The sequence below is a fragment of the Girardinichthys multiradiatus genome, chromosome 14, assembly GCF_021462225.1.
Source record: "Girardinichthys multiradiatus isolate DD_20200921_A chromosome 14, DD_fGirMul_XY1, whole genome shotgun sequence".
Taxonomy (NCBI): domain Eukaryota; kingdom Metazoa; phylum Chordata; class Actinopteri; order Cyprinodontiformes; family Goodeidae; genus Girardinichthys; species Girardinichthys multiradiatus.
In genome coordinates, this window is record NC_061807.1 from 11,432,022 (window position 1) to 11,458,986 (window position 26,965).

The 26,965-nt window shown below is 38.8% G+C and overlaps 3 protein-coding genes across 3 annotated transcripts; 1 reads left to right on the plus strand and 2 right to left on the minus strand.

Annotated features, from left to right (window-relative positions):
* Window positions 1-1,326: 1,326 nt before the first annotated feature.
* Window positions 1,327-3,025, minus strand: LOC124881031 (tripartite motif-containing protein 16-like). Its single transcript, XM_047386515.1, has one exon. The coding sequence runs from the start codon at window positions 2,993-2,995 to the stop codon at window positions 1,328-1,330; it is 1,668 nt and encodes a 555-aa protein (XP_047242471.1). The 5' UTR covers window positions 2,996-3,025; the 3' UTR covers window position 1,327.
* A 12,366-nt stretch (window positions 3,026-15,391) lies between these two features.
* LOC124881008 (tripartite motif-containing protein 16-like) lies at window positions 15,392-17,127 on the minus strand. Its single transcript, XM_047386484.1, has one exon. The coding sequence runs from the start codon at window positions 17,057-17,059 to the stop codon at window positions 15,392-15,394; it is 1,668 nt and encodes a 555-aa protein (XP_047242440.1). The 5' UTR covers window positions 17,060-17,127.
* Window positions 17,128-23,043: 5,916 nt separating this feature from the next.
* LOC124880895 (tripartite motif-containing protein 16-like) lies at window positions 23,044-26,369 on the plus strand. Its single transcript, XM_047386298.1, has 2 exons — window positions 23,044-23,089; window positions 24,098-26,369. Exon 2 carries the CDS (start codon window positions 24,208-24,210, stop codon window positions 25,819-25,821), a length of 1,614 nt encoding a protein of 537 aa, XP_047242254.1. The 5' UTR covers window positions 23,044-23,089; window positions 24,098-24,207; the 3' UTR covers window positions 25,822-26,369.
* The last annotated feature ends 596 nt before the right edge of the window (window positions 26,370-26,965 follow it).

A 26,965-nucleotide genomic window follows, 5' to 3' on the forward strand; every position in this document is an offset into this window, starting at 1 on the left:
TCCAGTTTTTATTTCAATATCAACTTTATAGTGTAGATGCATTTATTAACGATGCATTATTCAATTTGAACACGCCACACCTGTTTCAGTGATTGTTCTGGGAAAACCTGTGACGCGGTTCATGGACTCAGCATCACAATCCTCCTCATCATCATTGTCCATAACTGGCCACATGACTTTGTCAAGAAGCATCTGGAAGAACACATTTCTGTGTCCGTTTTTTACGAGATTACAAACTTGGTTATTAAGAAAAAAAAGTCGTTACATCTATGTCTATAAAAATAATTCGGCCCTTTGTTTGGATTATGCTTTTGTTGTCATAAATCGATCATCGTCGTTTTAAATTGGCCTTTGTTTCCAACAAATAAGCCTCTTCAATGTCAAAGTCAAATCAAAGGTCTACAGAGCATGCAAGCGCTTGTTTTTCATTAAATCATTTTATTCAAATGGTATTACTCAGTACAAATTTAATATAACATTGACACAAACAATGTTTTTTCATATTTGTTTGTAAACAAAACCAATTTACACTCCGGCCACTTTATTAGGTACACCTTGATAATACTGGGTTGGATCCCCTGTTTGCTTTCAGAACTGCCTTAATCCTTCGTGGCATGGATTCAACAATATACTGGAAACATTCCTCAGAGAGTTTGGTCCATATTGACATGATAGCATCACGCAGATGCTGCAGATGGTGGTGGGAGATAAAAGGAGACTAACAAAAATAACATCACTGCTGGACATGGAGATTTGTTTAATGATTTCATGCAAGTTTTCTACCAGTTAAAAATGAAGACTGTTCAAAAAGTATGAATGTTTCTATTTTTATGATAAAATAAAACTTTAAAAGAAAAGAGCTGAAAAACAAATAATCTGTATTGATCTTTATTCTTGTAAATGTTCTCAATGTTGAGAAATGAAATGAACAGAATCTGATGTTTGTCCAATAAAATAATGACTGATGTCCTGATTGATGATGATCATGATAATTACAGTTTCCATCAGCTCATCTGTACATGGATTTGAACAACAACATTTGTTTTGACAAAGTAATAAATGTAAATGTAATCAGTTTAGGTGAATAAAATCCTCCTGAGCAGTGATAGCCTCCATGGCTGAACAGAAACAGGAAGGGGCAGCACCCAAACAAACTCCAACATCAACAAAACAACCAACAAGATGACAAAGTAGCTCCATAAAGACAGCTGATCTCTGAGCAGTGAAGAAATGACACAACAATGAGCTCTCAGCAACAATGATGGAGACTAAAGAAACTGGAACTAAAATACACATTTTAACCAACTGGACCTCAGATCAGTTCTGATTATTTCATTTTAACAAACTCAGCAGAGGATCCAACTTGAAAATAAGCTCCAGCATATAGAGGCTTAGTGAATGTGGTCTGGACTCTGTGGACGAGAGTCATGGTTACAGAGACGCTGTAGAAAGACAGAATACCTGCTCTGTGGTTCAGATACACTCCTAGTCTGGAGGAAACTGGACCTGATACTGGAGTTAGATTGCTGTTATGATACAATATGTACCTTTTTGTGTCACAAAATAATGACCAAGATTTGTCATTATATCCAAATAAATTTTCATTTTGTCTTCCTGCTCTGCTGATGTTCTTGTATGAAACTGCTACACCAATTCCTCCTCCTCTCCACTCCACCTCCCAGTAACAACGTCCAGTTAGACTCTCTCTACTCAGAACCTGCTTAACATCGGTGAATCTGTCTGGATGATTATGGTGAGTCTGTTCTGCATCCATTCGTGTTACCTTTCTGTTCCCCTCAAATAATAACAGATATCTGTTTGCTGTGTTTGGATCCAAAGTGATTTCTTGTGAATATTTTAAGAATTCAGCTCTGGTCTTTGGTTCTGGTTCTGACAGTAAAACATCTCCTTCAGTGACTCTCAGTGAGATGTTTGTCCATGTGTCTCTCAGGAGGTCCTGTAGTTTATCTCTGAGCTCTGACACAGCTGCTGTCACATCCTCAAAGTATCTCAGAGGATGAATATTGATGCTAGATGAGTGTGTAGACTCACTGAGTGCTGACAGTGAGGGGTAGTTGTGGAGAAACTGGTTGTGATCCTCTGTGTTTGAGAGCTGCTTCATCTCAGCATCTTTTCTCTTCAGCTCAGTGATCTCCTGCTCCAGCTTCTCCTGAAGATCTTTGACTCGACTCACTTCAGTTTCCTGCTGGGATCTGATCTGCTGCTTCACATCAGAGCTTCTTTTCTGGATGAGATGAATCATCTCAGTGAAGATCTTCTCATTGTCCTCCACTGCTTTATCAGCAGAGACATTGATGGCCTCCACCTCCTGTTGAAGCAGCTTCAGATCTTTCTCTTGGTCCTGGATTCTCTGCTGGATTTGTTGTCGACTCACCTGGAGCTTCTTCTGCTTCTCAGTCCTTTCTGCTGCAGCTGAGACTGTTTCATGACCTTTATGTTCATCCATTAGGCAGAGATAACAGATACACTGCTGATCAGTACGACAGAAGATCTTCATCACCTCATCATGACGAGGGCAGATGTTCTCCTGGAGCCTCTTGGAGGGGTCCACCAGCTTGTGCTTTTTCAATGGCGGAGCATCATAGTGAGGTTGGAGGTGATTCCTACAGTAAGAAGCAGGGCAGAATAAACAGGACTTGACAGCTTTCCGCTTCCTCCCAGTGCAGACATCACAGGCCACATCTTCAGGTTCAGCATAGCAGTGATCAGCTGGAGCAGCTTGGAGTCCAGTCTTCTTCAGATCCTCCGCTAGAGCAGCAAACATGATGTTCTTCTCCAGGACAGGCCTTGGTATGAACTCTTTCCTGCACTGAGGGCAGCTGTAGATTCTCCTCTGATCTTCTCCATTCCAGTGATCTTTAATACAGTTCATACAGTAGCTGTGTCCACAAGGAATAGTCACTGGATCCTTCAGTAGATCCAAACAAATGGAACATGAGAAGTTATCTTGGTTCAGCTGAACTCTCTGATCCATTTCAGCTCTCAGTAATGACGACTGTGTGAGTTTCTCTTCAGTAAAACAGAAACTGGTTTGATGTCAGGTGTAAATGTCAGGTTCTTGCAGGGAACGTCAGTGGTTCCACCCATCATTACGTTTGGAAACCAGAGGGAGAAGGGAACAAGGAAGCACTTTGAACTGAACACAGTTAACCCTTGAACATGTTTTTACAACTGAGTGGATTTAAAAAGGTTGCTTAGTTTTTTATTTTGTTTCAGAGTTTCATCCAAAGCTGCTCGTCTAAAATAAACTGAACTTGTTTAACAAATAGATTCGATTTGAAAAGTATATCTTGACATTGAGTCCGTTTGTTTAGTTGGTTTAAACTGATTATTTATGTTTATATATTGGATTAATTGTTTTAGTAAAGTGCTTTGAGATGTCATTTACTGCTTATTGGTACTTTAACATACAATTAACTGTATTAAATTCTATTCTCCAAAACACAAGTAATGAAGCTGCTTAATTTCCTTCAACTTTTAAATAAAATTAGATACTGTTCATGTCTACACAGTTCATTGAACAGTATATCCTAAAATAAATTCCTTAACATTGGTGGAAATTATGTTGCTGAACATTTCTGCACAAATTTCTGAGGGATTGCTGCAAAGTCAACGCCAGTGACTGTCCACTGTTGCTACGTGCTCATCCAGGTTTTCTTAGATAGAAAAACGTTTTATCCAATTTGAATAAATAACTGAATCTGACTGTACTGTTCAATGGTTAGTTATTAATTGGAATGTATGTACCTGAATTGAAATCTACAGGTCCTTCTCAAAATATTAGCATATTGTGATAAAGTTCATTATTTTCCATAATGTCATGATGAAAATTTAACATTCATATATTTTAGATTCATTGCACACTAACTGAAATATTTCAGGTCTTTTATTGTCTTAATACGGATGATTTTGGCATACAGCTCATGAAAACCCAAAATTCCTATCTCACAAAATTAGCATATTTCATCCGACCAATAAAAGAAAAGTGTTTTTAAGACAAAAAACGTCAACCTTCAAATAATCATGTACAGTTATGCACTCAATACTTGGTCGGGAATCCTTTGGTAGAAATGACTGCTTCAATGCGGCGTGGCATGGAGGCAATCAGCCTGTGGCACTGCTGAGGTCTTATGGAGGCCCAGGATGCTTCGATAGCGGCCTTTAGCTCATCCAGAGTGTTGGGTCTTGAGTCTCTCAACGTTCTCTTCACAATATCCCACAGATTCTCTATGGGGTTCAGGTCAGGAGAGTTGGCAGGCCAATTGAGCACAGTGATACCATGGTCAGTAAACCATTTACCAGTGGTTTTGGCACTGTGAGCAGGTGCCAGGTCGTGCTGAAAAATGAAATCTTCATCTCCATAAAGCTTTTCAGCAGATGGAAGCATGAAGTGCTCCAAAATCTCCTGATAGCTAGCTGCATTGACCCTGCCCTTGATAAAACACAGTGGACCAACACCAGCAGCTGACACGGCACCCCAGACCATCACTGACTGTGGGTACTTGACACTGGACTTCTGGCATTTTGGCATTTCCTTCTCCCCAGTCTTCCTCCAGACTCTGGCACCTTGATTTCCGAATGACATGCAGAATTTGCTTTCATCCGAAAAGAGTACTTTGGACCACTGAGCCACAGTCCAGTGCTGCTTCTCTGTAGCCCAGGTCAGGCGCTTCTGCTGCTGTTTCTGGTTCAAAAGTGGCTTGACCTGGGGAATGCGGCACCTGTAGCCCATTTCCTGCACACACCTGTGCACGGTGGCTCTGGATGTTTCTACTCCAGACTCAGTCCACTGCTTCCGCAGGTCCCCCAAGGTCTGGAATCGGCCCTTCTCCACAATCTTCCTCAGGGTCCGGTCACCTCTTCTCGTTGTGCAGCGTTTTCTGCCACACTTTTTCCTTCCCACAGACTTTCCACTGAGGTGCCTTGATACAGCACTCTGGGAACAGCCTATTCGTTCAGAAATGTCTTTCTGTGTCTTACCCTCTTGCTTGAGGGTGTCAATAGTGGCCTTCTGGACAGCAGTCAGGTCGGCAGTCTTACCCATGATTGGGGTTTTGAGTGATGAACCAGGCTGGGAGTTTTAAAGGCCTCAGGAATCTTTTGCAGGTGTTTAGAGTTAACTCGTTGATTCAGATGATGAGGTTCATAGCTCGTTTAGAGACCCTTTTAATGATATGCTAATTTTGTGAGATAGGAATTTTGGGTTTTCATGAGCTGTATGCCAAAATCATCCGTATTAAGACAATAAAAGACCTGAAATATTTCAGTTAGTGTGCAATGAATCTAAAATATATGAATGTTAAATTTTCATCATGACATTATAGAAAATAATGAACTTTATCACAATATGCTAATATTTTGAGAAGGACCTGTACTCCCTCAGATCTCTTCTCTTTAAAGGAAGGGTCACAGCAGACCTGTGATTCTGTGGTGGCATCAGCCATCTTCTATGGTGTAGTTTGTTGGAGCAGCAGCTTATCTGCAGCTGAGAGGAAGCGCTTGGATAAGATCAGTAAGAAGGCCAGTTCTGTCCTAGGTTCCCCACTGAACACAGTGCAGGTGGTGGGAGATAAAAGGAGACTAACAAAAATAACATCACTGCTGGACATGGAGATTTGTTTAATCATGTTATCTCATATAAGGGCTCTGGAGAAGGCTGAGGAACCATCTCTCTAAGACCAAAGAGACCATCTGTCCTAACCCTCGCCTAGGATCAAGTCTGTAACAGAACAACACAGAAGGGGTGTGAATACTTTTATCAGGCCCTGCCGAGTATCAAGTAGAAAACAAGGCACTAAAATGTTATTTTACAGTGGTCCTGATTGCTAAAACATTTTTCAATCATTTTGCTAATTGGACGCATGGGTTGGACCATGTATAATGGATGATGTCAGCCTTAGTAGATACTGGCCGTAATAAAATAAACGAAACACTGGGTTATAAAAGTTTTCACACTTATTGTCACGTGTGTGTTGGGTTGTGTTGAGCCCATGTGGAGAGTAGAGTCGAGGAACATAATGGTGAGTAGAAAATGGTTTTAATAATAAATCCTTAAGCCAGGATTACAAAAGGCACAATGATGATCAACAGGCAGGTGCATAGATTTGGGCAGGAAACCACACTAGAAAACAGACAAGTAGACATCAGGGTAGTAATCAGGAGGAACCAGCAGGAAACAATGAAAACCAGAAAGTTTAAATACAGAGGGAAGTGGAGTATGGACCAATGAACTGAGGAGGTTAATCAAGGAGAGAATCAGGAGCAGCTGATGAAAGGGAGCCTAAGGAAAACTGAGGGAGAAAATACTAAAAACGCAAATGAGCAGGGAGAAAACAGAAAAACATCTAAATGAACTGAAGCAAGTAAACAATGAAACTAACAGAAGAACATTAACAATGGGGAACCAGATTTAAGCAGGGAAGCAACCAAACTAAACCGGAATTAATCTAATAAGCCTGAAAGAACAGAAACAAAGCAAGAGAAGAACACAGACAGGGAAGTGCAGAGAAACCAACAAAGAACCGAAACTAAAAACCTAACATAGAAAGATCCTGACACTTATGGGGAACAGAAGTGCCATTGTGAGAGAAGATTGCACTTAGCGTTTAGTCTATAAAACTGGTGCCCAGCTCCCCAAGGGCACACCCTGAAATGTTGTCTGAATGTACGGTGTTAATTATACATCTCCACAGATTAGACCATTTTGAAATTCTCTTTGGGTTTTCTGAAAACTATGGAAATAATGCTACAGAAAAATCATAATTGCCATATAAATTGTCAGTAAACATTTTATTTTAGGGGAACAAAATTATGTCAAGATATCTCCTATCAAATTTTAGAAACTGGAAATATTAAGAGTTTTCTTCCTCCTTGAATATTACTACTATTAATGCTGCAGGTTTAATATGAAAAAAAAAAACATTTAAGCTCTAAATGAATTTGCTCCTCCATACCTAACATAGTATAGCCATTACTATAGAAGTTTGTCTGCAACCGTATATCAAAGCTTCTTTCCAGATGTGAGCTGTCTGCCATTAGCAGGATGCAGTCATGCTACAGCAACTGCTATGAGGTTTTTGGACCAGCAAAGGACAAGACATCAAAAGTGGTAACTGGTGACTCGAATAGTGGCCACTGACTGCAGACGGGTTCCTAATCCACCAGACAACTCCACTCCTGAGGGACGTTGGCCCAAGCAAACGGGCTACTGATCTGCTACTACTCCAATGATCACAGGATGGAAAGAAAAGAGATCACCCCTTGAAGGACAATGGCCCACCACAAGCCAAAGAACTGTGAGGTAATTACTGGGGAGTGATGAAGATGTGGGTGAAGTTTTGTTTTAAAATAAGATCACGGATGAGAAAATGCCTCTGACCATCCCTGTTGAAGATGTACAGAAGATGGGAAAATAATATTGCATTTCTGAAGTTGTTTTGTATTTACCAATGTTATGTTATGGTGGGGTTTGTTGCTCAGAAGCTCATCACTGAGACAGAGCTGTCTCAGTGAAAGAAAAGAAAACCAAAACAGGTGACCATAAAGGTCCCTAAGAATACCACAGTGGCAGCGAGGATTGACCTCTGTGACGCGGTCCCCTGTGAAAGTTATGACAGTTGGTATCAGGACGCTGACGTGTACATTTGCATGTGTGCGCATGGACTGCAGAGAGAAGTAAGATTGTGTCCAAACTGGTCCTATGCGTACTGGAACACCAATCTGAAAGGTTATATTAGCTCATTACTCTGGGGTACCACAGGAACTGCTACAACATATTACTGTTATTAGAGATTAATCCTCACAATCTGGATCTGTCCTCAGGTGCAACCCCCTGGCAACAACAGTTAAAGAAATCTGGAAGAATCTATGGCCAACAGCTGATGTGAAATCCATGAGTTTTGTTTTGACATTGTGAGTTGCTGTATCTGGAAAAGATCCCCTATTACCGTATTTTCCGCACTATAAGGCGCACTTAAAAACCTTTAATTTTTTCAAAAAATGACAGTGCGCCTTGTAATCCGGAGCGCCTTATATATGGATCAATTGGTTAATTGGTTGATCCATACTGGTTGTACACGGCGCTCTGTCAAAATGTTTCAGTACGACTGGTAAACTACAAAGCCACACCGCTTGCAGCATTACGGCTACCGTAGTCAGGGGCGTCGCCGAAGTAATAGCGGTAAACACCTGTACTATGCTTACTCCTAGTCCAACACCACTTGTGTGTGTATAACGTTTGAATGTACTGTTGCAGGAATTGCCTGAACTATAGGTGATTAGAAGCTCAGTGTGTGGGGTGTATGTTTCGTGTGTGTGTATGGAAGATGTTGACATTACTCCTCCGGACAGAGGTGGCGCTGTGTGATGCCGTAGCTGAGAATCAAGAGTGAAGGAGTGACGTCGGTATTATTGTGTGTGTGGGGTGGGTAGAGACGGCGACCGGAGCAGCGGTGTATGAGTCTGTAAGCCCTGTGTTTTTACGTGCTGCAAAGTCATTAAAAAGAACCCCGAATCTCGTCAACAACTCAGTGTTTTGATGCTGTTTCTTCATGCTGAACTCAGCAACGTATGAGTGAGGGAGTTAACCCCGAGGAAACTAGTAACTTCGGCCCTGGAGAAAGCGTCTCCCCTGTGTCATCAGACTACGGTCAGGGGACAGAAACAGGAAAGGTTAACAGTATTAACGTTTGATTTAGTGCATCAAACTGTTCCTTTTACGTGTTTACTGAATCAGGGAAAAGTTCCCTTTCACGTTTTAACTAACGTTTGATTTCAACTTCAACTTCATAGACTCCAATGCATTCCTAACGTGCGGTTGGCTCTATTCAATAGAATTCTATGTAGAGGAGACCTTACCATGAGAGTGAATGGAGTTATCAGAACGCTGGTTTGTAGTGTATTAATAAAGTTTGACTGACTGACTTATCTGACTGTTTTGTTGACATTCTCTTTAGCACAGCTCCATCTAGTGGATGCATAACGCAACCCCAGTCAAACGTTTGACTGCAGTAGCTTCTATTCTATGCGCCTTATAATCCGGTGCGCCCTATATATGAAAACATTTCTAAAATAGGCCATTCATTGAAGGTGCGCCTTATAATCCGGTGCGCCTTATAGTGCGGAAAATACGGTACTTTTAAAATTCAGTTTGTAGATCAACCTAACTATCCAAACGCTACTGAAAATGCCTTAGATGTTTCTGGTGTTAGCCCTTCTCCTAGTCCAACTACAACCCCTCAAGCATTGGTCACTTACTTAAATGTCTCATCATCTGAAGTAATGTTGCAGGTTGAAACCAGATTTACTGACAAAAACACCTGGTTGGAGTGGATGATATTTTCCAGTAGAATTAATAATACGATCGAATGTATTGCATGCACATACCACAAATGTCACATCCTGGACTAATGTTAATTCACTCCTTGATGTACCTCCTAACCTCTTCTGGTATTGACCACCTCTTCTGACCAATCTTGTTGTCAATGGGTTTGAATCAATGTTTCTTTGGATTACTCCTAACAAAAATGTAGATTGCATTAATTATGTCCATTACAATATGCAGCGCTTAACAAATCTCACCAGAGATGTAGTAGTAGGTGTAACTTATTATCCTCCATTTCTCTTATGTCTTGGCAATACAAAATGGCTTTCGTCATGTTGTTGGCTTAAAAGGGAGCTGTTGGTGCCATGTTTGGTCATTTATGCTGCACTTTTATTCCAAATAACACAGCTCCTGATGACTCAGTAACCAGAGCTCTGGATGGATTAAGCACCCTGTTCATCACATGGCAGAAGACTCTGGTGTAGATCCTTTTTCTGATTGGTTTACTGCTATTTTATCATTCTGGATCAAACTGATTGTAGAAATGAATTAAAAAGTGCAGAAAATTACTGAACAAGAGTCTTTATCAGAGTTTACTGTTCTGTGTTTTGATCAAATGAATGGACACATTGTCTTTACATTTTTATAGTTTACATTTTCTTTAGTGCAGACAAGTCTCTCCACTTACCTTTCATCCTCAGCATCCAGACCTGCCAGATTTCACACCTGCTGACCACACTTTTCAAACCAGTTAGAACCGCTTCAGGCTACACATGAATCTAACTGATAACATTATAGGCATGAGCTCCACTCTTTGCAACTGGTGGAGCCAAGAATATAAAAACTGGGTTTTTTTCTTTGTTCAAGACCACCACACAGAGAACTTTGACTGAGATTCGGACTGAAGAACCTCAATGACTGACAATGATGGAAATTGTAATCACTGTTTTTGTTATCTGTGTATGCTGTTGTGTGCCTTGTATTAGAGCTCTGATTATTAGGTGAAATTATTAGGAAATTAAAAGTCATAGTGAGTAATGTTTAACGGAGTAAAGGCAGAAGTAATTAGGGTTTTGGGAATTCAAATCCTAGGAAAGTTCTTTGTGGGGCATAAAGGCAGATAAAGTCCTTTATTTTAGGGGAAAATAAAGGCCCGTCTTTTAACACTAAAGAGAAAGAGCAGCTCAAACTCAAGTCTCCTCCCCAGGGAGAAATGTTTGATTTCACGGTGAATTGGGTGAGTTTGACATGTAACTTTTTGGGCCTTGTAGGGTAAAATAATAATTAAATTCTACACTACCTAAGAGTGCCAAACTAATTTTAAATTAGTACAAAAGATCATTTCAAATTACTAGTATTTAAAATAATGGAACATTTATCAGCATTTGAATTATATAAGAGGGGTCCAGAGAAGAAGTTTCTTCCCCAACTCAAAACTTTAATAGGCCTGATTTAAAGAAAATTATCTCTGTTTTCCTTTTGAAGCACCATGATAAAAGAACTTAGAGAGTTGGTGAGCAGGTAACAGCTACGGCTGAAGGCTCTTGGCTCTTTTCGTTTGTCTGTGTGATTTTGTTTGTATTTTCACCCCTCCAACCATTGTTCCAATATGGAAGACCTGAACTGTTGGAACTGGCAAAAAGCCCATTACTTTACAGAAGCCCAAAACTGGACTTTATTCCAACCAAACTGCAGCAGTTCACCATGACTCTTAGCATACCCCCTCTGCGGCCTAATGGCTAGAGCTCTGGTTCCCTGAACAAGACCCTGAATGGTCCCTGGGTGCCACACAATGGCAGCCCACTGTTCCCTAAGGGACGGGTTCAATGCAGAATGTACAATTGCACTGACAAATAAAAATTATTCTAAGAGACAGGGGAGGGACAGTAAACAAAAGCGGGGTAAAGAGGGCTACGAGCTAGGCTAAAGGCTAACCCATAAAGGCCAGCTCTTCCCAGTCTACTCATGCTCGCCAACAAACTGGATGAGATTCGACTGAGGATCGTCTCACAGAAGATGACCAGCTGTGTGGCGATCTTCAACAAGACTTGGTTAGACAATAACATCCAGCTAGCTGGCCGTGCTTTGTTCCGGTCCGACAGATGCAAGGAAGATCAAAGTTCATTTACAGCAACAAAGCCAAAGCTGATTTAGAATACCCAGCAGTGAAATGCAGACCATTTAAACTGGTGAAAGAACTGAGCTCTGGTTGTGAAGTTTGCGGACGACACCACTCTGAAGGGTCTCAATGATGAGACAGTCTGACTCAGTGGTGCTACAGGAACAAACTCATCCTGAGCACCTGCATGACCACGGAAGTCCTAGTGGACTACAGGGCGTCCATGAAAACTGAACACGCTCCTTTCTACATACTTCAGGAGGTGGTAGAGCGTATGGACAGCAAAGGTTCTTGAGCATTTACATTTCTGGACTGTGGACACCTCCCACTTGGTAAAGAAGGCCCAACATTGGTAAATGGTAAATGTACTTGTATAAAAGAGGCAGACAAATTGCTGTAGACCACACCCACTGGGGCAATGCACTGTTTGTGACAATTCAGGAACATCACAGCAAGAACAAACAGGCTCAGAAATAGTTTCTCTCCAAAAGCAGTGAAGGCAATTGTCCCCCTGCAGGGCAGACACTGAACATCTCAAGACAATCAAACAGACCACCAGTCCATCTCATAGACTGTTACAGCACAAGCTGAACTTTATGTAAATACTAAATACTACATGCCACATTCCATGTACATATGCCCACTTTTCTATAAGTGTTTTAAAATTTTGCAAGTGGTTTTAATTTATGTTTGTGCAATACATGTGTATCTTTTGAGTCGGCTCTCAGCAAAATTGTATTATGGCGACATAATGACAATAAAGAATCTTGAATAAAACAAAATCTAGTTGGGGATTAAAATCCCTTGTTTAATTTCTGGTTACGTTTTACCACTACAGTGTTTGTTTTGGGGATAAAGCCATAAAAATGTCAGAAATGTCTCATCCAGTTTGTTGGCAAAAATGTCATAAAATAATTGTCTGCATTTAACCTGAGCAGAGGAATTCTTAAATACAGCTGTGATCAAATTAAACCCTAACAAAAAGAGAATTATAACAGCAACTCTTGACTTATATTTGCTGTCATTACAATGTTTAAAGGATAAAGAATTAGCAAAGAATTTGAGCAGCAGGAAATTTGGATTAATGTAAGAGAAGACTGTTGCTGTGCTTCTAAATTATTTGAGATCTCTTTGAATTGTGTGCATCTTTAAACAGAATCCTGAGGATTGTCAAAGCAAAACAGATCAATCAGAGCATTAAGAGATATTGCTGAGAAAAACATTCTTAGGTACCTTTATGGTTACGTGTCTCAGTTGTACTGCTGTGGAGACAGATCTGTCACACCTGATAAGCTTTTGGAAAGGAATAAGCCAACATAACAACAATGATGAATACAAAAAGCAACAAACATGCAAAGAGTCCCATCTTCTGTATTCTGGGAATCTCTGGGAGATTCTCATGGACCTTCGATGTCTCCTCCTTAACTGGGACAATAATCTCGCTGCAGTCAGTGACTGCATCCTGCTAATGGCAGACAGCTGCAACTGGAGAGAAGACTTCATATATGGTTGCACAAACTTCTACAGTAATAGATGTTTAGGTATGGAGGAGCGAGTTAAAATAGTGCTTCAAACCTTTTTTGTTTCACATTGAAGCTGTAGAATTATTAGTAGTAATATTCAAGAAGAAGAAAACTCTTTTAATATTTCCAGTTTCTAAAATTTGATCCCCTAAAATTAAGTTAAAATTAAGAAAATTAAGAAAAGGCAATTATGGTTTATCTGTGGCCTTCAACAGTTCTGGCCTGCAATCCAAATGCAGTGGTTCATTATTACACCAGGTTCCTAACTCAGTTTATATCATATTAAAGCTCAAAAATGTTTGAATAGGGACAGTTACTTTTATAAGTAAAACTGGTCCATTCTGAGTCTGCATTATATACACTGTATTACTTGGTGGTCTTAAACCTTAGATCTGTTGAGGTCTAAACCCCTTTATTCCCAACAGTTGGTTCAGCTACATGAGGTTAAAATAATGTTGTTTGTACTTTTTACCTTTTCCATTATGCAGAAACTACTATAATAATCACATGGATTCAGGTCATGCTGAAGCGTCTCTGGTGGATTGAAGCCATGAGGAGGGCAGGTGTCTGATGTCGAGGGAGTGCTTAAAACCCCATGTGCATGTGTGTGTAAGAGGCAGGGGAAAAGGTTTAGTACATGGATCAGATTTTGCACAAACAGAAGTATTGTCAGTCAGTTAATTGTCTATATACCTGTCATCCATTGTCTTTTTTTATTTCTCTCTTTTGTCACTTCCTCAGTCCTTTTTAATATTGTAGAGCTGAACAAATTTTAACCCATTCATTGATGCACTCGGTGCTTTGTGTTCCATATTTTCACCATTTAATCAAACATTTCTCCCTGGGGAGGAGGTAATACCTTAGAACTCTGCTCCTGTCCCATAACAACGTCTTTGTTCCTGTCTCCAGTCCCATCTGACAGAGCCTTACCACTATCCCCTTACTTGTCTGGATAATGGGGGAAATATTCCTTTAAAAGATGCAGACATCTCCGTGGGAGTTTAGAGCTTTCTGGCACCCTAATAGCCTTCCTCCTAGACACCGGAGAGCCCCACTCTATCACCAAAGAGAGGGGGATTTTTGCCCATGAATGGCTGTTCACTGCACACCATGGTGTGGCCACTAACCGCACACAGAGCGAGGTCCGTCCACCTCTCTCCCTGTTCTAAAGTGGGAAAAATCCTACCTTTGTCCCCAGTAGAAAACTTTTATCATTTACTTTTGGTTTAAATATCAGAGCATTTTAAACTTGGATTGGATTTCAAGCCTTTGGCAAAATTTTTTTATCAAACTATTAAGCAAATTAATATTGATATTAATTAATTAAATTATGCTGATTAATTGTTTCTCACTGTCTCTGGAAGAAAAAAAAATGGTTCTTTCAGATTCCAGTGCTGAGTCTCCAAGAACAATAAATCAGAAGTCCTTGACTTTTTGGCAATAATCAGGTTTGAGGCAGGGGAGCTCTTCCCAGGTTGATAAGAACTTTCTTTGGTCGATTTCCTCAGAAGAAATCAGTCAAGGAATCCCATCATCGTCGCCAATTGTTGTAGTAAAATTATTTTTTATCAAGACAGAGAAAGACGATTGTCATTCAGATTCAGTTTTATTAATATCTTGCAAGAGAAGGACTTTTTATTGGACGTGTGCTCAGGAGTGCTGCCAAATCATTCTGCCTAGACAGAGAAAAGGTTCTTCTTATGACAGCTTCAACAGCTTTCAAGGTAATTCTCATGGGACCCAGACTCACTGGGGTGGGGACGAGGTGAAACTTGTTGTAATTCTCTCCTAGACATGTTAGAAAACGGAAATTGAACCTTCCACAGTGTGGCATACAGATTTCATGCAAGTTTTCTACCAGTTAAAAATGAAGACTGTTCAAAAAGTATGAATGTTTCTATTTTTATGATAAAATAAAACTTTAAAAGAAAAGAGCTGAAAAACAAATAATCTGTATTGATCTTTATTCTTGTAAATGTTCTCAATGTTGAAAGATTAAATAATCAGAATCTGATGTTTGTCCAATAAAATAATGACTGATGTCCTGATTGATGATGATCATGATAATTATAGTTTCCATCAGCTCATCTGTACATGGATTTTAACAGGAACAACATTTGTTTTGACAAAGCAATAAATGTTAATGTAATTAGTTTAGGTGAATAAAAATCCTCCTGAGCAGTGATAGCCTCCATGGCTGAACAGAAACAGGAAGGGGCAGCACCCAAACAAACTCCAACATCAACAAAACAACAAACAAGATGACAAAGTAGCTCCATAAAGACAACTGATCTCTGAGCAGTGAAGAAATGACACAACAATGAGCTCTCAGCAACAATGATGGAGACTAAAGAAACTGGAACTAAAACACACATTTTAACCAACTGGACCTCAGAACAGTTCTGATTATTTCAGGTTAATAAACTCAGCAGAGGATCCAACTGGAACACAAACTCCAGCATATAGAGGCTGAGTGAATGTGGTCTTGACTCTGTGGAGGAGAGTCATGGTTTTAGAAACGCTGTAGAAAGACAGAATACCTGCTGTGTGGTCCAGATACACTCCTATTCTGGAGGAAACTGGACCTGATACTGGAGTTAGAATGTTGTTGTGATAAAATGTGTAACAGTGTGTGTCACAATCTAATGACCAAGATTCATCATTGGCTCCAAATACACATTCATTTAACCCTCCTGCTCTATTTATGTTCTTGTATGAAACTGCTACATCAACTCCTCTTCCTCTCCTCTCCACCTCCCAGTAACAACGTCCAGTCAGACTCTCTCTACTCAGGACCTGTTTAACATCAGTGAATCTGTCTGGATGATCAGGATAAAACTGTTGTTGTTTCATTCTTGTTACTTTTCTGTTCCCCTCAGATAATAACAGTTTCATGTTTGCTGTGTTTGGATCCAGAGTGATTTCTTGTGAATATTCTAAGAAGTCAGCTCTGGTCTTTGGTTCTGGTTCTGACAGTAAAACATCTCCTTCAGTGACTCTCAGTGAGATGTTTGTCCATGTGTCTCTCAGGATGTCCTGTAGTTTATCTCTGAGCTCTGACACAGCTGCTGTCACATCCTCAAAGTATCTCAGAGGATGAATATTGATGCTGGATGAGTGTGTAGACTCACTGAGTGCTGACAGTGAGGGGTAGTTGTGGAGAAACTGGTTGTGATCCTCTGTGTTTGAGAGCTGCTCCAGATCAGCATCTTTTCTCTTCAGCTCAGTGATCTCCTGCTCCAGCTTCTCCTGAAGATCTTTGACTCGACTCACTTCAGTTTTCTGCTGGGATCTGATCTGCTGCTTCACATCAGACCTTCTTTTCTGGATGAGATGGATCAGCTCAGTGAAGATCTTCTCACTGTCCTCCACTGCTTTATCAGCAGAAACATTGATGGCCTCCACCTCCTGTTGAAGCAGCTTCAGATCTTTCTCTTGGTCCTGGATTCTCTGCTGGATTTGTTGTCGACTCACCTGGAGCTCCTTCTGCTTCTCAGTCCTTTCTGCTGCAGCTGGGACAGTTTCATGGCCTTTATGTTCATCCATAGTGCAGAGATAACAGATACACTGCTGATCAGTACGACAGAAGATCTTCATCACCTCATCATGACGAGGGCAGATGTTCTCCTGGAGGTTCTTGGAGGGGTCCACCAGCTTGTGTTTTTTCAATGGTGGAGCATCATAGTGAGGTTGGAGGTGATTCCTACAGTAAGAAGCAGGGCAGAATAAACAGGACTTGACAGCTTTCATCTTCCTCCCAGTGCAGACATCACAGGCCACATCTTCTGGTCCAGCATAGCAGTGATCAGCTGGAGCATCTAGAAGTCCAGTCTTCTTCAGATCCTCCGCTAGAGCAGCAAACATGATGTTCTTCTCCAGGACAGGCCTCGGTATGAACTCTTTCCTGCACTGAGGGCAGCTGTAGATTCTCCTCTGATCTTCTCCATTCCAGTGATCTTTAATACAGTTCATACAGTAGCTGTGTCCACAGAGAATAGTCACTGGATCCTTCAGTAGATCCAAACAGATGGAACATGAGAAGTTATCTTGGTTCAGCTGAACTCTCTGATCCATTTCAGCTCTCAGTAATGACGACTGTGTGAGTTTCTCTTCAGTAAAACAGAAACTGGTTTGATGTCAGGTGTAAATGTCAGGTTCTTGCAGGGAACGTCAGTGGTTCCACCCATCATTACGTTTGGAAACCAGAGGGAGAAGGGAACAAGGAAGCACTTTGATCTGAACACTGTTAACCCTTGAACATGTTTTTACAACTGAGTGGATTTAAAAAGGTTGCTTAGTTTTTTATTTTGTTTCAGAGTTTCATCCAAAGCTGCTCGTCTAAAATAAACTGAACTTGTTTAACAAATAGAATTGATTTAAAATGGATTTCTTGACATTGAGTCCGTTTGTTTAGTTGGTTTAAACTGATTATTTATGTTTATATATTGGATTAATTGTTTTAGTAAAGTGCTTTGAGATGTCATTTACTGCTTATTGGTACTTTAACATACAATTAACTGTATTAAATTCTATTCTCCAAAACACAAGTAATGAAGCTGCTTAATTTCCTTCAACTTTTAAATAAAATTAGATACTGTTCATGTCTACACAGTTCATTGAACAGTATATCCTAAAATAAATTCCTTAACATTGGTGGAAATTATGTTGCTGAACATTTCTGCACAAATTTCTGAGGGATTGCTGCAAAGTCAACGCCAGTGACTGTCCACTGTTGCTACGTGCTCATCCAGGTTTTCTTAGATAGAAAAACTTTTTATCCAATTTGAATAAATAACTGAATCTGACTGTACTGTTCAATGGTTAGTTATTAATTGGAATGTATGTACCTGAATTGAAATCTATATGATTAGTTTGAATTGACTTAGCCCATTTTAAAGTTACCCACCTTTCACACAATGCAACAGGAAACAACACTCTCCATTTATTCTTACCTCTGTCTTCCTCCCTCCCTGTTGGTTGGAGTAAGGGGGAGTCAGGTTTAGCCTAAACCAGCTCAGTTATGGTTGAGGTAAAAACACACCCTCCATTTCTGCTACCTGTATGACCCCTTCTCTTTTCCAATGGTTATAATCAGTCTGACAGAGGGAGGTATCCCCAATCATTGTGGTTTTTAGAATAACAATGACCATCAGTGGGCTCTAGATGGACAAACTTTATCAGTGTATTATTTTACTTAGTACCCCTACACATAGCCCATTCTAAAATGGCCAAACTCATACTCAGTAGTTTAATCTAACATCCCTGACAACCCTATACCTTTCCAAACCATTTGTGAAGATCTTGAGATGACATGTTTTGTGAATTGGCGCTATATAAATAAACTGAATTGAATTGAATTGAAGTCCAGACAGGTATAGAAAAAGGCATGGCCTTTTCTAGTTTTCTGGGGCCCTATGCGAAAAGAGATTACTAATAAAAAGATGACTAATACTGGAATCTGTCAGAAACTTAAGGAGTTTCACTCCAACCCCGTTGAGATCTGTTTGTTTAGTGTCAAGGTTAGTGCAGCGTAGCACCCGGGAATGCAGACAAGCAGGCAGCATAATGGTAAAAAGATTTAATAAAGGAAAAACAAAAACTCACTTAAAAGAGGAGGCAGGAACAAAACAATTAACGGGCAGAAAAGACAGGCAAAGCATGATCCGAAACACAGGAGGCATGATCTGAAAATGTTTCTGCGATGAGTAATTGAACAGGTGTGTATTTATGGAGCGTGAACCAGATGAAACAAGGAAACTGATTGGCTATGTGCAGGTGAACTGAATAAAGTTGATTGACATGAGAAAACAAAACCTGGCTAGAGCAGAACGGAAATCCAAGGATACAAATGAACAGAAATATAACTAGAAAAACATGAAACAAAAGCAAAACAGATCCAAAAAAAACCTAACCTGAAAAACAAAAACATGAACAATAAGACTAAAGCATGACCAAAAGCATGATTCAAAATCTATCAATAATAATAATAATAATAATAATAATAAGAAAACTAAACCAAAAACACCCACAAATCATGACAGTTTAGCACATGATAAAAAGAAATCAACATTGACTATTGCTTGGAATAACCAACATTTTATTTTAAAATCATACAAATAAAACAGAAATATTCACTGGTCAGCTCGTATTTAACATAATTTTGCTTGACAGATTTGTTTGCTTTTCAGTTTAATTGTACATCATAAATGTGCCTTAAAAGCCTGAGACCTGGCTTACGTGTGTTGTAAATATGAATCTGAGAATATTATTTAATATTTAATATTAATATTTTTATATAAATATTTTACCAAATAATATTCCGGTCTGTTAAGGATTGTCCTGTGAATACCAGCCCTATTAAGGCGATGGTATTAGGACAGAATAGAAAGGTGTGAGATGAGCTCTGACATTATTGAACAGCATAAACTCTGCACATATATGGAATGAATTCACACAATTTCTTAAAATACAAGAATTTATTAACAAAAATAAGTCAACTCAAAGTCAAACATATTTCAATCAACAAACTCTTTACTATGTTAAAATAATCCAACTAAACTACCAAGCAGAATTAAAGAATAATGAAGACTAATGGGCTATGTACAATATAAACAAGTTGATTAAAGATGATTGGAAATCATGACCAAAAAGAGTGATGCAACATTACCATGCAATGTTTATGTTTGAGAACCAAGGATTATCTTGAAGAATCTGGAAGTGAAGTGAATTTAGTTTTGGAACTAACTTAGAAAATAATCAGCAACATTTAGACAACCCTTCACAATGCAAGATCAGATTAAATATTATTTTAATAAAATAATGTTTAAAATAATGATCTGCTGAATAAAACCAACCTCCTGGATGACTAATTCTCAACGGTGTCTAATTAACTGCCTTTATTTATTAAAATAATATTTGAAGAAATATTATTGAGTATTTTGGAAAAGAGCCAAATCTTTCTGGAGAAATTGGGCTTAATGGTGTTTACTTAGTTATCAACTCTAGCAAATGATGTTCAGGGACTATTGTTCACTAGCTTGAACACCAACAACCTTTCTGTTGACTAGCCTTAATGCTAGCACACGTGTTCTTACCGGCTGGCCGTTGGGCTAACAAAGAAGCTAGCTAAAGTGCTAAGCTAGAGATAGCTTAGCGCCAGAATCAACACATACCTTTAAAATACCATGGGTTAAAATGCATAAGCGCTGACGGCGCGTTATGAGCAATGTTCTGGTTAAAACCACCCTTTAAATAAAGTTTATCTTAGCTTTAAAACATACAAAGAACACGAACCGGCCTGGGTGCTACAGGTAGCATGCTAGCACCAAGATAGCCGAGTTCCACAAAACAAACTTCATAACATGAAAACGTTTAGATCATTTCATCCTAAACCAATCTGTTAATCTGCCCAAAACCCAACCTCTGAACCTGTTGAGGGAATGTTGTCCAAGGGCGAAGTTTGAAGAAGATATCCGTCGTGAACAAAGAGTTAGCTTCCCGCTAACTTCTTCAGTTTCTTCCGATCAGAAGGTGCGTTCGTTCTGTGAACAAAGGTTAGCTTCCCGCTAACTTCCTCAGGATATTAAAAATCTTTTATTTAGGGCTATTAATACATGTATTGAGAGAAAGACATTGAGTTCTGGTATGAAGGAAGATTTAATTACCTTAATTCCCAAACCTGGAAAGGATAAACGAATAATAAATAATCTAAGACCAATTACTTTATTAAACACAGATTAAAAAATTCTCGCCGGGGTTTGTTGCTGCAAGATTAAAAGAAGGGATTTTATCAATAATTATTGGAACACAATCTGGTTTTCTAAAAAATCGATCAATACACAACAATATTAGACTTATTTTAGATCTGCTTGACTATAGTGATTTGTTTGATGAAGGGGGATTTATATTATTTTTAGATTTTTATAAAGCATTTGATTGTGTCAAACATCCCTTCATAATGCAAACCCTGTCTTATTTTGGTTTTGGACAAAAGTTTCTGAATGTTGTGTGAATGCTTTATAATAACATTAATAGCTCTGTCTCTCTGAATCACGGTACCAGCCCTAGATTTAATATCAATAGATGAATAAGACAGGGATGACCCTTATTCCCGTTATTGTTTATAATGGTGGCAGAAATGTGATCTATTTTGATTAAGACCAGTGACATTGAAGGCATTAATATATTTGGACAAAATATATGAATAAGTCAGTTGGCTGATGATACGACTCTATTTTTAAAGAACAGTGATCAAATTCCCAAAGTTTATAACTTTTAAATTGTTTTTCTAAAGCATCTGGATTGCAATTAAATATAGATAAATGTGAGATTTTGACCATCCATGATTTTTCCTTGCAACCACTGTATAACTTAAGAGTGAGGAAAGAGGTAAAATATTTAGGTATAATAATATGTAAAGATAAAGCAATATCGGAAGAAAATAATATCTTAAGCAATATATAAAAATGTAAATCAATTTTAAACAGATGGCTGCAAAGAGATGTCACTATCTCTGGAAGAATCCTCCTAACCAAAATGGACAGCTTATCCAGATTGATCTACCCAGCATATTCTCTGCCAATCCCTCCAAATGTTATCAAGGCTATAAACAAAATTAATATTAATTTGTATGGAAGAACAAATGTCATTACATTAGAAAGGATGATATGTTTAAAGGTTATGAGGATGGTGGTGGTAATGTCATTGATTTTAGTGCCATGAATGATGTCTTAAAACTGAATTGTCTGAAATCCCCAATTCTATCTTTAAAACTGTGGGTGAAATACATATTCTGCTGAGATGTGATTTTGATTATAATAAGTTGCCCATCAAACTGTCAGATTTTCATCAACTGGTTCTACTTTATTGGAAACGTTTGTACAAACATAATGGACATATGGAACAACAGGTATGTCTTGTTTAATAGAAAATCTGTATTTTTTGAAAACCTGTATTTTAAAGGAATCTGGGCTATCTCACATCTTATGAATAAGATTGGAGATCTACTATCGTTTGATGATTTCCGCTTGAAATGTAATCTTGGTTTTGATGTTAGGACTTACAACAAACTGATCAAAGCAATACCAACACCTCTTAAATCTATGGTTATAGAAGATTTGTTTCACTCTCAAACTCTCCCTGGTCTGTGTCGATTGCGTATAGAAAACATAGATTTTACTGATAAAAAAATAAATTATTGAGGGAAATTTTACAGAAAAGAACGTACCCTGCTCAAGTTAAGCGGCAGTATATTCTTGTTGAGTTTAGTACTGAATTAATATGTAAAATTAGAACAAAATATAAATCCTTTGCTCTTCCTCCAAAAGTTAAAGAACTCCCCTTCAAAATTTTAAATAACATTTACCCATCCAATGTTTTTATCAGGATAAGATTTAAATTTGATACTGGCAGATGTACATTTTGTGATGATGAAGAAGATTCAGATCATCTCTTTTTCCTTTGTAATTTCACTCGTGAATTTTGGATTAATATGTGGAGTTGGCTCCAAGGCCGAGGAATTCAGTTGCCAGCTCTCACTTTAACGATTATAAAGTGTTTATTTTCAAAACACTAAAGTAGAATTCCTTATATATAACATAATATTGTTAGGGAAGTTTTTCATTCACAGATGTAGATTTTCTAAAATTAAGCAAAATCTTTATTTTTCGAACAATTACTGGAAAAGTTTTTGTGAGTCTCTTATTTTGGTTAAATGTAAATCTGTTCAACAACTTTGTACGTTTATTAGCAACTTTGATTTGATTAAACCCTTATTTATTTATTTACTTTATTTTATTATTATTATTGTTTTATTTATTTTTTAACTCAACCTGGTAAATTCCTGTTACTATTTGCTTGATAATGTTTGTAAATTGTTTCATTCGTTCTTACAATAAAAATAAATAAATAAAATAAAATAAAAATAAATTCCTTCCTGTCTCCAGTCCAGTAAGTGGCGATAATGAATCTACAGTCACTCTGCCAACCGCCGTAAAACAGCGTAAGAAGAAGCTCCTCCCCCTTTCTTCTTCTGCGCTGAACGCTCTACGTAATCATTTAAAGAAGCCCGCGAGACCAGAGCGACAACAGCAGAGCTCCACCGAGGTAAGTAACGTTTTATCTTGACTAAAAACGTTTAAAACATAAATTATTACATCGTGGTAACACCTGGAAGCTGAAGTTAGTCAATATTTCTGACTGGAAATCGTCTCGTCGTAGAACAGAGAGCTGTAAACAGCCACAAACACTGACTACAGACTCGGTCACATTGTAGCTTCGCCATGCTAACACAGTTTAACCAGAACGTTTTATTTCACTGCTTCTCTGATATTAACTCGGTTTTTATACCTGCAGCATTTACATTGAACCATTTTGTCTCGTTTAGACAGATTACATTCAACCAAGAGCGTCTAAAATGGTTTTCACAGCACAAACAAATAGATTCAATGTTCTCAAAGTTAGGACCCAGTTTATTGTTATGCTAGGCGGTGTTCCCTCCTAAATGTTCCGGGTAATCTGTTTACATCACAAGTCAAAAACAGTGCTACTAGAAATAAACATGTAAGGAGATGAAGTCATAAATGCTGTTTGTTTGAGATGAAAACAACAGAGAAATACCTGAAAATGGAGCTTAAATAGTTTTATTCCTCTGTTTTAACTATTTTATGAAGGGTGGAGGGATTGTTGGTTATGTAGATGGTAGGTTCCCTTTCAGGGTGGGGGATGTTATAAACAGCTACAATCAGGAAGGATCTCAGCAGTAGCTCCTGTTTTGCACCTTTAGTTAAAACTGCAAAATGTTTTCACTACAGTTCCTTTTTATTCTTCTAGCTGAGAATTCAGAAATGAATGTTTGTTTATTAAGCCTCTTAGCACTGATGCTGTAAGTCACACGATAATAAATAATTCAGTGTTTGTCAAGAAAACACAAGTTGTTGATAAATATTAAAGGTAAAAAACTACAGATAATTGTGTTTTAGCCTCAGCAAGTTGGTTCTTCAAGCTACTGAAAACTTTGATATAGTAATTAATGTTATATAGGCTAATAATCTGTGTTGAAAGCTAACCTTCTTTTTACTGTGAACTAACATATTTTCATGTTTCTTCTTTTAGATGCACAAGTCAGATGAAGGATTTATCTACTGAGATTCTCTAGAGCAACAAACCTTTGAGATCTGAACTCAGACCAGTGAAACTAACAGTCATTGTTACTGAGAGGTGAAATGGAGCAGAAAATGTCTGATTTGGAGCAAGAAAACCTATCCTGTTCCATCTGTTTGGATCTACTAAAGGATCCAGTGACTATTCCTTGTGGACACAGCTACTGTATGAACTGTATCAAAGACCACTGGAATGGAGAAGAACAGAGGAGAACCCACAGCTGCCCTCAGTGCAGGAAAACTTTCAGACGAAGGCCTGGTCTAAAAAAAAACATCACGTTAGCTGCTTTAGTGGAGGATCTGAAGAAGACTGGACTCCAAGCTGATCCAGCTGATCACTGCTATGCTGGACCTGAAGATGTGGCCTGTGATGTCTGCACTGGGAGGAAGATGAAAGCTGCCAAGTCCTGTTTATTCTGCCCTGCTTCTTACTGTAGGGATCACCTCCAACCTCACTATGATGCTCCACCATTAAAGAAGCACAAGTTGGTGGACCCCTCCAAGAACCTCCAGGAGAACATCTGCTCTCATCATGATGAGGTGATGAAGATCTTCTGTCGTACTGATCAGCAGTGTATCTGTTATCTCTGTTTAATGGATGAACATAAAGGTCATGAAACAGTCTCAGCTGCAGCAGAAAGGACTGAGAAGCAGCAGAAACTCCAGGACCAAGAGAAAGATCTGAAGCTGCTTCAACAGGAGGTGGAGGCCATCAATGTCTCTGCTGATAAAGCAGTGGAGGACAGTGAGAAGATCTTCACTGAGATGATCCATCTCATCCAGAAAAGAAGCTCTGATGTGAAGCAGCAGATCAGATCCCAGCAGGAAACTGAAGTGAGTCGAGTCAAAGATCTTCAGGAGAAGCTGGAGCAGGAGATCACTGAGCTGAAGAGGAAAGATGCTGAGATGAAGCAGCTCTCAAACACAGAGGATCACAACCAGTTTCTCCACAACTACCCCTCACTGTCAGCACTCAGTGAGTCTACACACTCATCCAGCATCAATATTCGTCCTCTGAGATACTTTGAGGATGTGACAGCAGCTGTGTCAGAGCTCAGAGATAAACTACAGGACATCATGAGAGACACATGGACAAACATCTCACTGGCAATCACTGAGGTGAAGGTTTTACTGTCAGAACCAGAACCGACGACCAGAGCTGATTTCTTGAAATATTCACAAGAAATCACTCTGGATCCAAACACGACAAAGTTCAATCTGGTATTTTCTAAGGGTGACAGAAAAATGACATCAGTTTTACCGAAACCGTCTGATGTTTCAGACACGATCTCTTACTATAAACTGGTTCTGGGTAGAGAGAGTCTGACTGGACGTTGTTACTGGGAGGTGAAGTGGAGAGGAGGAGGAGTTGTTATAGGAGTTTCATACAAGAATATCTCCACTGGAGAAGCCTATGAATTCAATGACAAAACATGGTCGTTACATTGTAACGTAAGCTTTTCCACATTTTTTCACAAAACAGTAACCATGCTGCCAGGTCTAGTTTCCTCCAGAATAGGAGTGTATCTGAACCACAGAGCAGGTATTCTGTCTTTTTACAGCATCTCTGAAACCATGACTCTGATCCACAGAGTCCAGACCACATTCACTCAGCCTCTATATGCTGGAGCTTATGTTCAAGGTGGATCCTCTGTTGAGTTTGTTAAAATGAAATAATCAGAACTTTTCTGAGGTCCAGTTGGTTGAAAGCAGTTAGTCATTGCTGAGGAGAATTTTTATTCACCTAAACTAATTACCTTTATTTATGTTTGTCAGACCAAATGTTGTTGTTCAAATCCATGTACAGATGAGTTGATGGAAACTATAATCATGATCATCATCAATCAGGACATCAGTCATTATTTTATTGGACAAACATCATTTTTTGGGATCAAATCACTGAACCAGTCAGATTTACTGAGTTTTTTGTGGGAAAACACGAAGGACTTCTGCAGCATTTTTCATCACATCTATTCTTCCTGTAGTTGATTTTCTTTAACATATTTCTTATCAGCAGAACTGTTTGGGTTCAGGTGGGAGCAAACATGACATGAACTGAAATAAAAGCTCAGCCAGGAAGTCCAACTTCCTATAATATTAGCTTTGATGTGTGTAAGAACGTTCATTTAGTCTTCTTGTTCGAGGAAGTTGTTGAAGTGTTTTCATAATGAAACTCAGTTTCCTGGTAAACCTAATAAATCCTAAACCTTTCTTTGTTCACTATATTCTGTGGTTTGATGTTTGATTTACGATGCAAGTGATGGAAACCCAAGTCAAAATTCTTGTTTGTCCCCTGAAACCTGGTTAATAAAGTTGGTTCTGATTCTTCTGACTGTGTTGTGAAGACCTTCTAGTGGCCAAAGAAGTTTTGGACCTCGTTTCTTTAGAGCGTTCTACAGGTCCTTCTCAAAATATTAGCATATTGTGATAAAGTTCATTATTTTCCATAATGTCATGATGAAAATTTAACATTCATATATTTTAGATTCATTGCACACTAACTGAAATATTTCAGGTCTTTTATTGTCTTAATACGGATGATTTAGGCATACAGCTCATGAAAACCCAAAATTCCTATCTCACAAAATTAGCATATTTCATCCGACCAATAAAAGAAAAGTGTTTTTAATACAAAAAACGTCAACCTTCAAATAATCATGTACAGTTATGCACTCAATACTTGGTCGGGAATCCTTTGGCAGAAATGACTGCTTCAATGTGGCGTGGCATGGAGGCAATCAGCCTGTGGCACTGCTGAGGTCTTATGGAGGCCCAGGATGCTTCGATAGCGGCCTTTAGCTCATCCAGAGTGTTGGGTCTT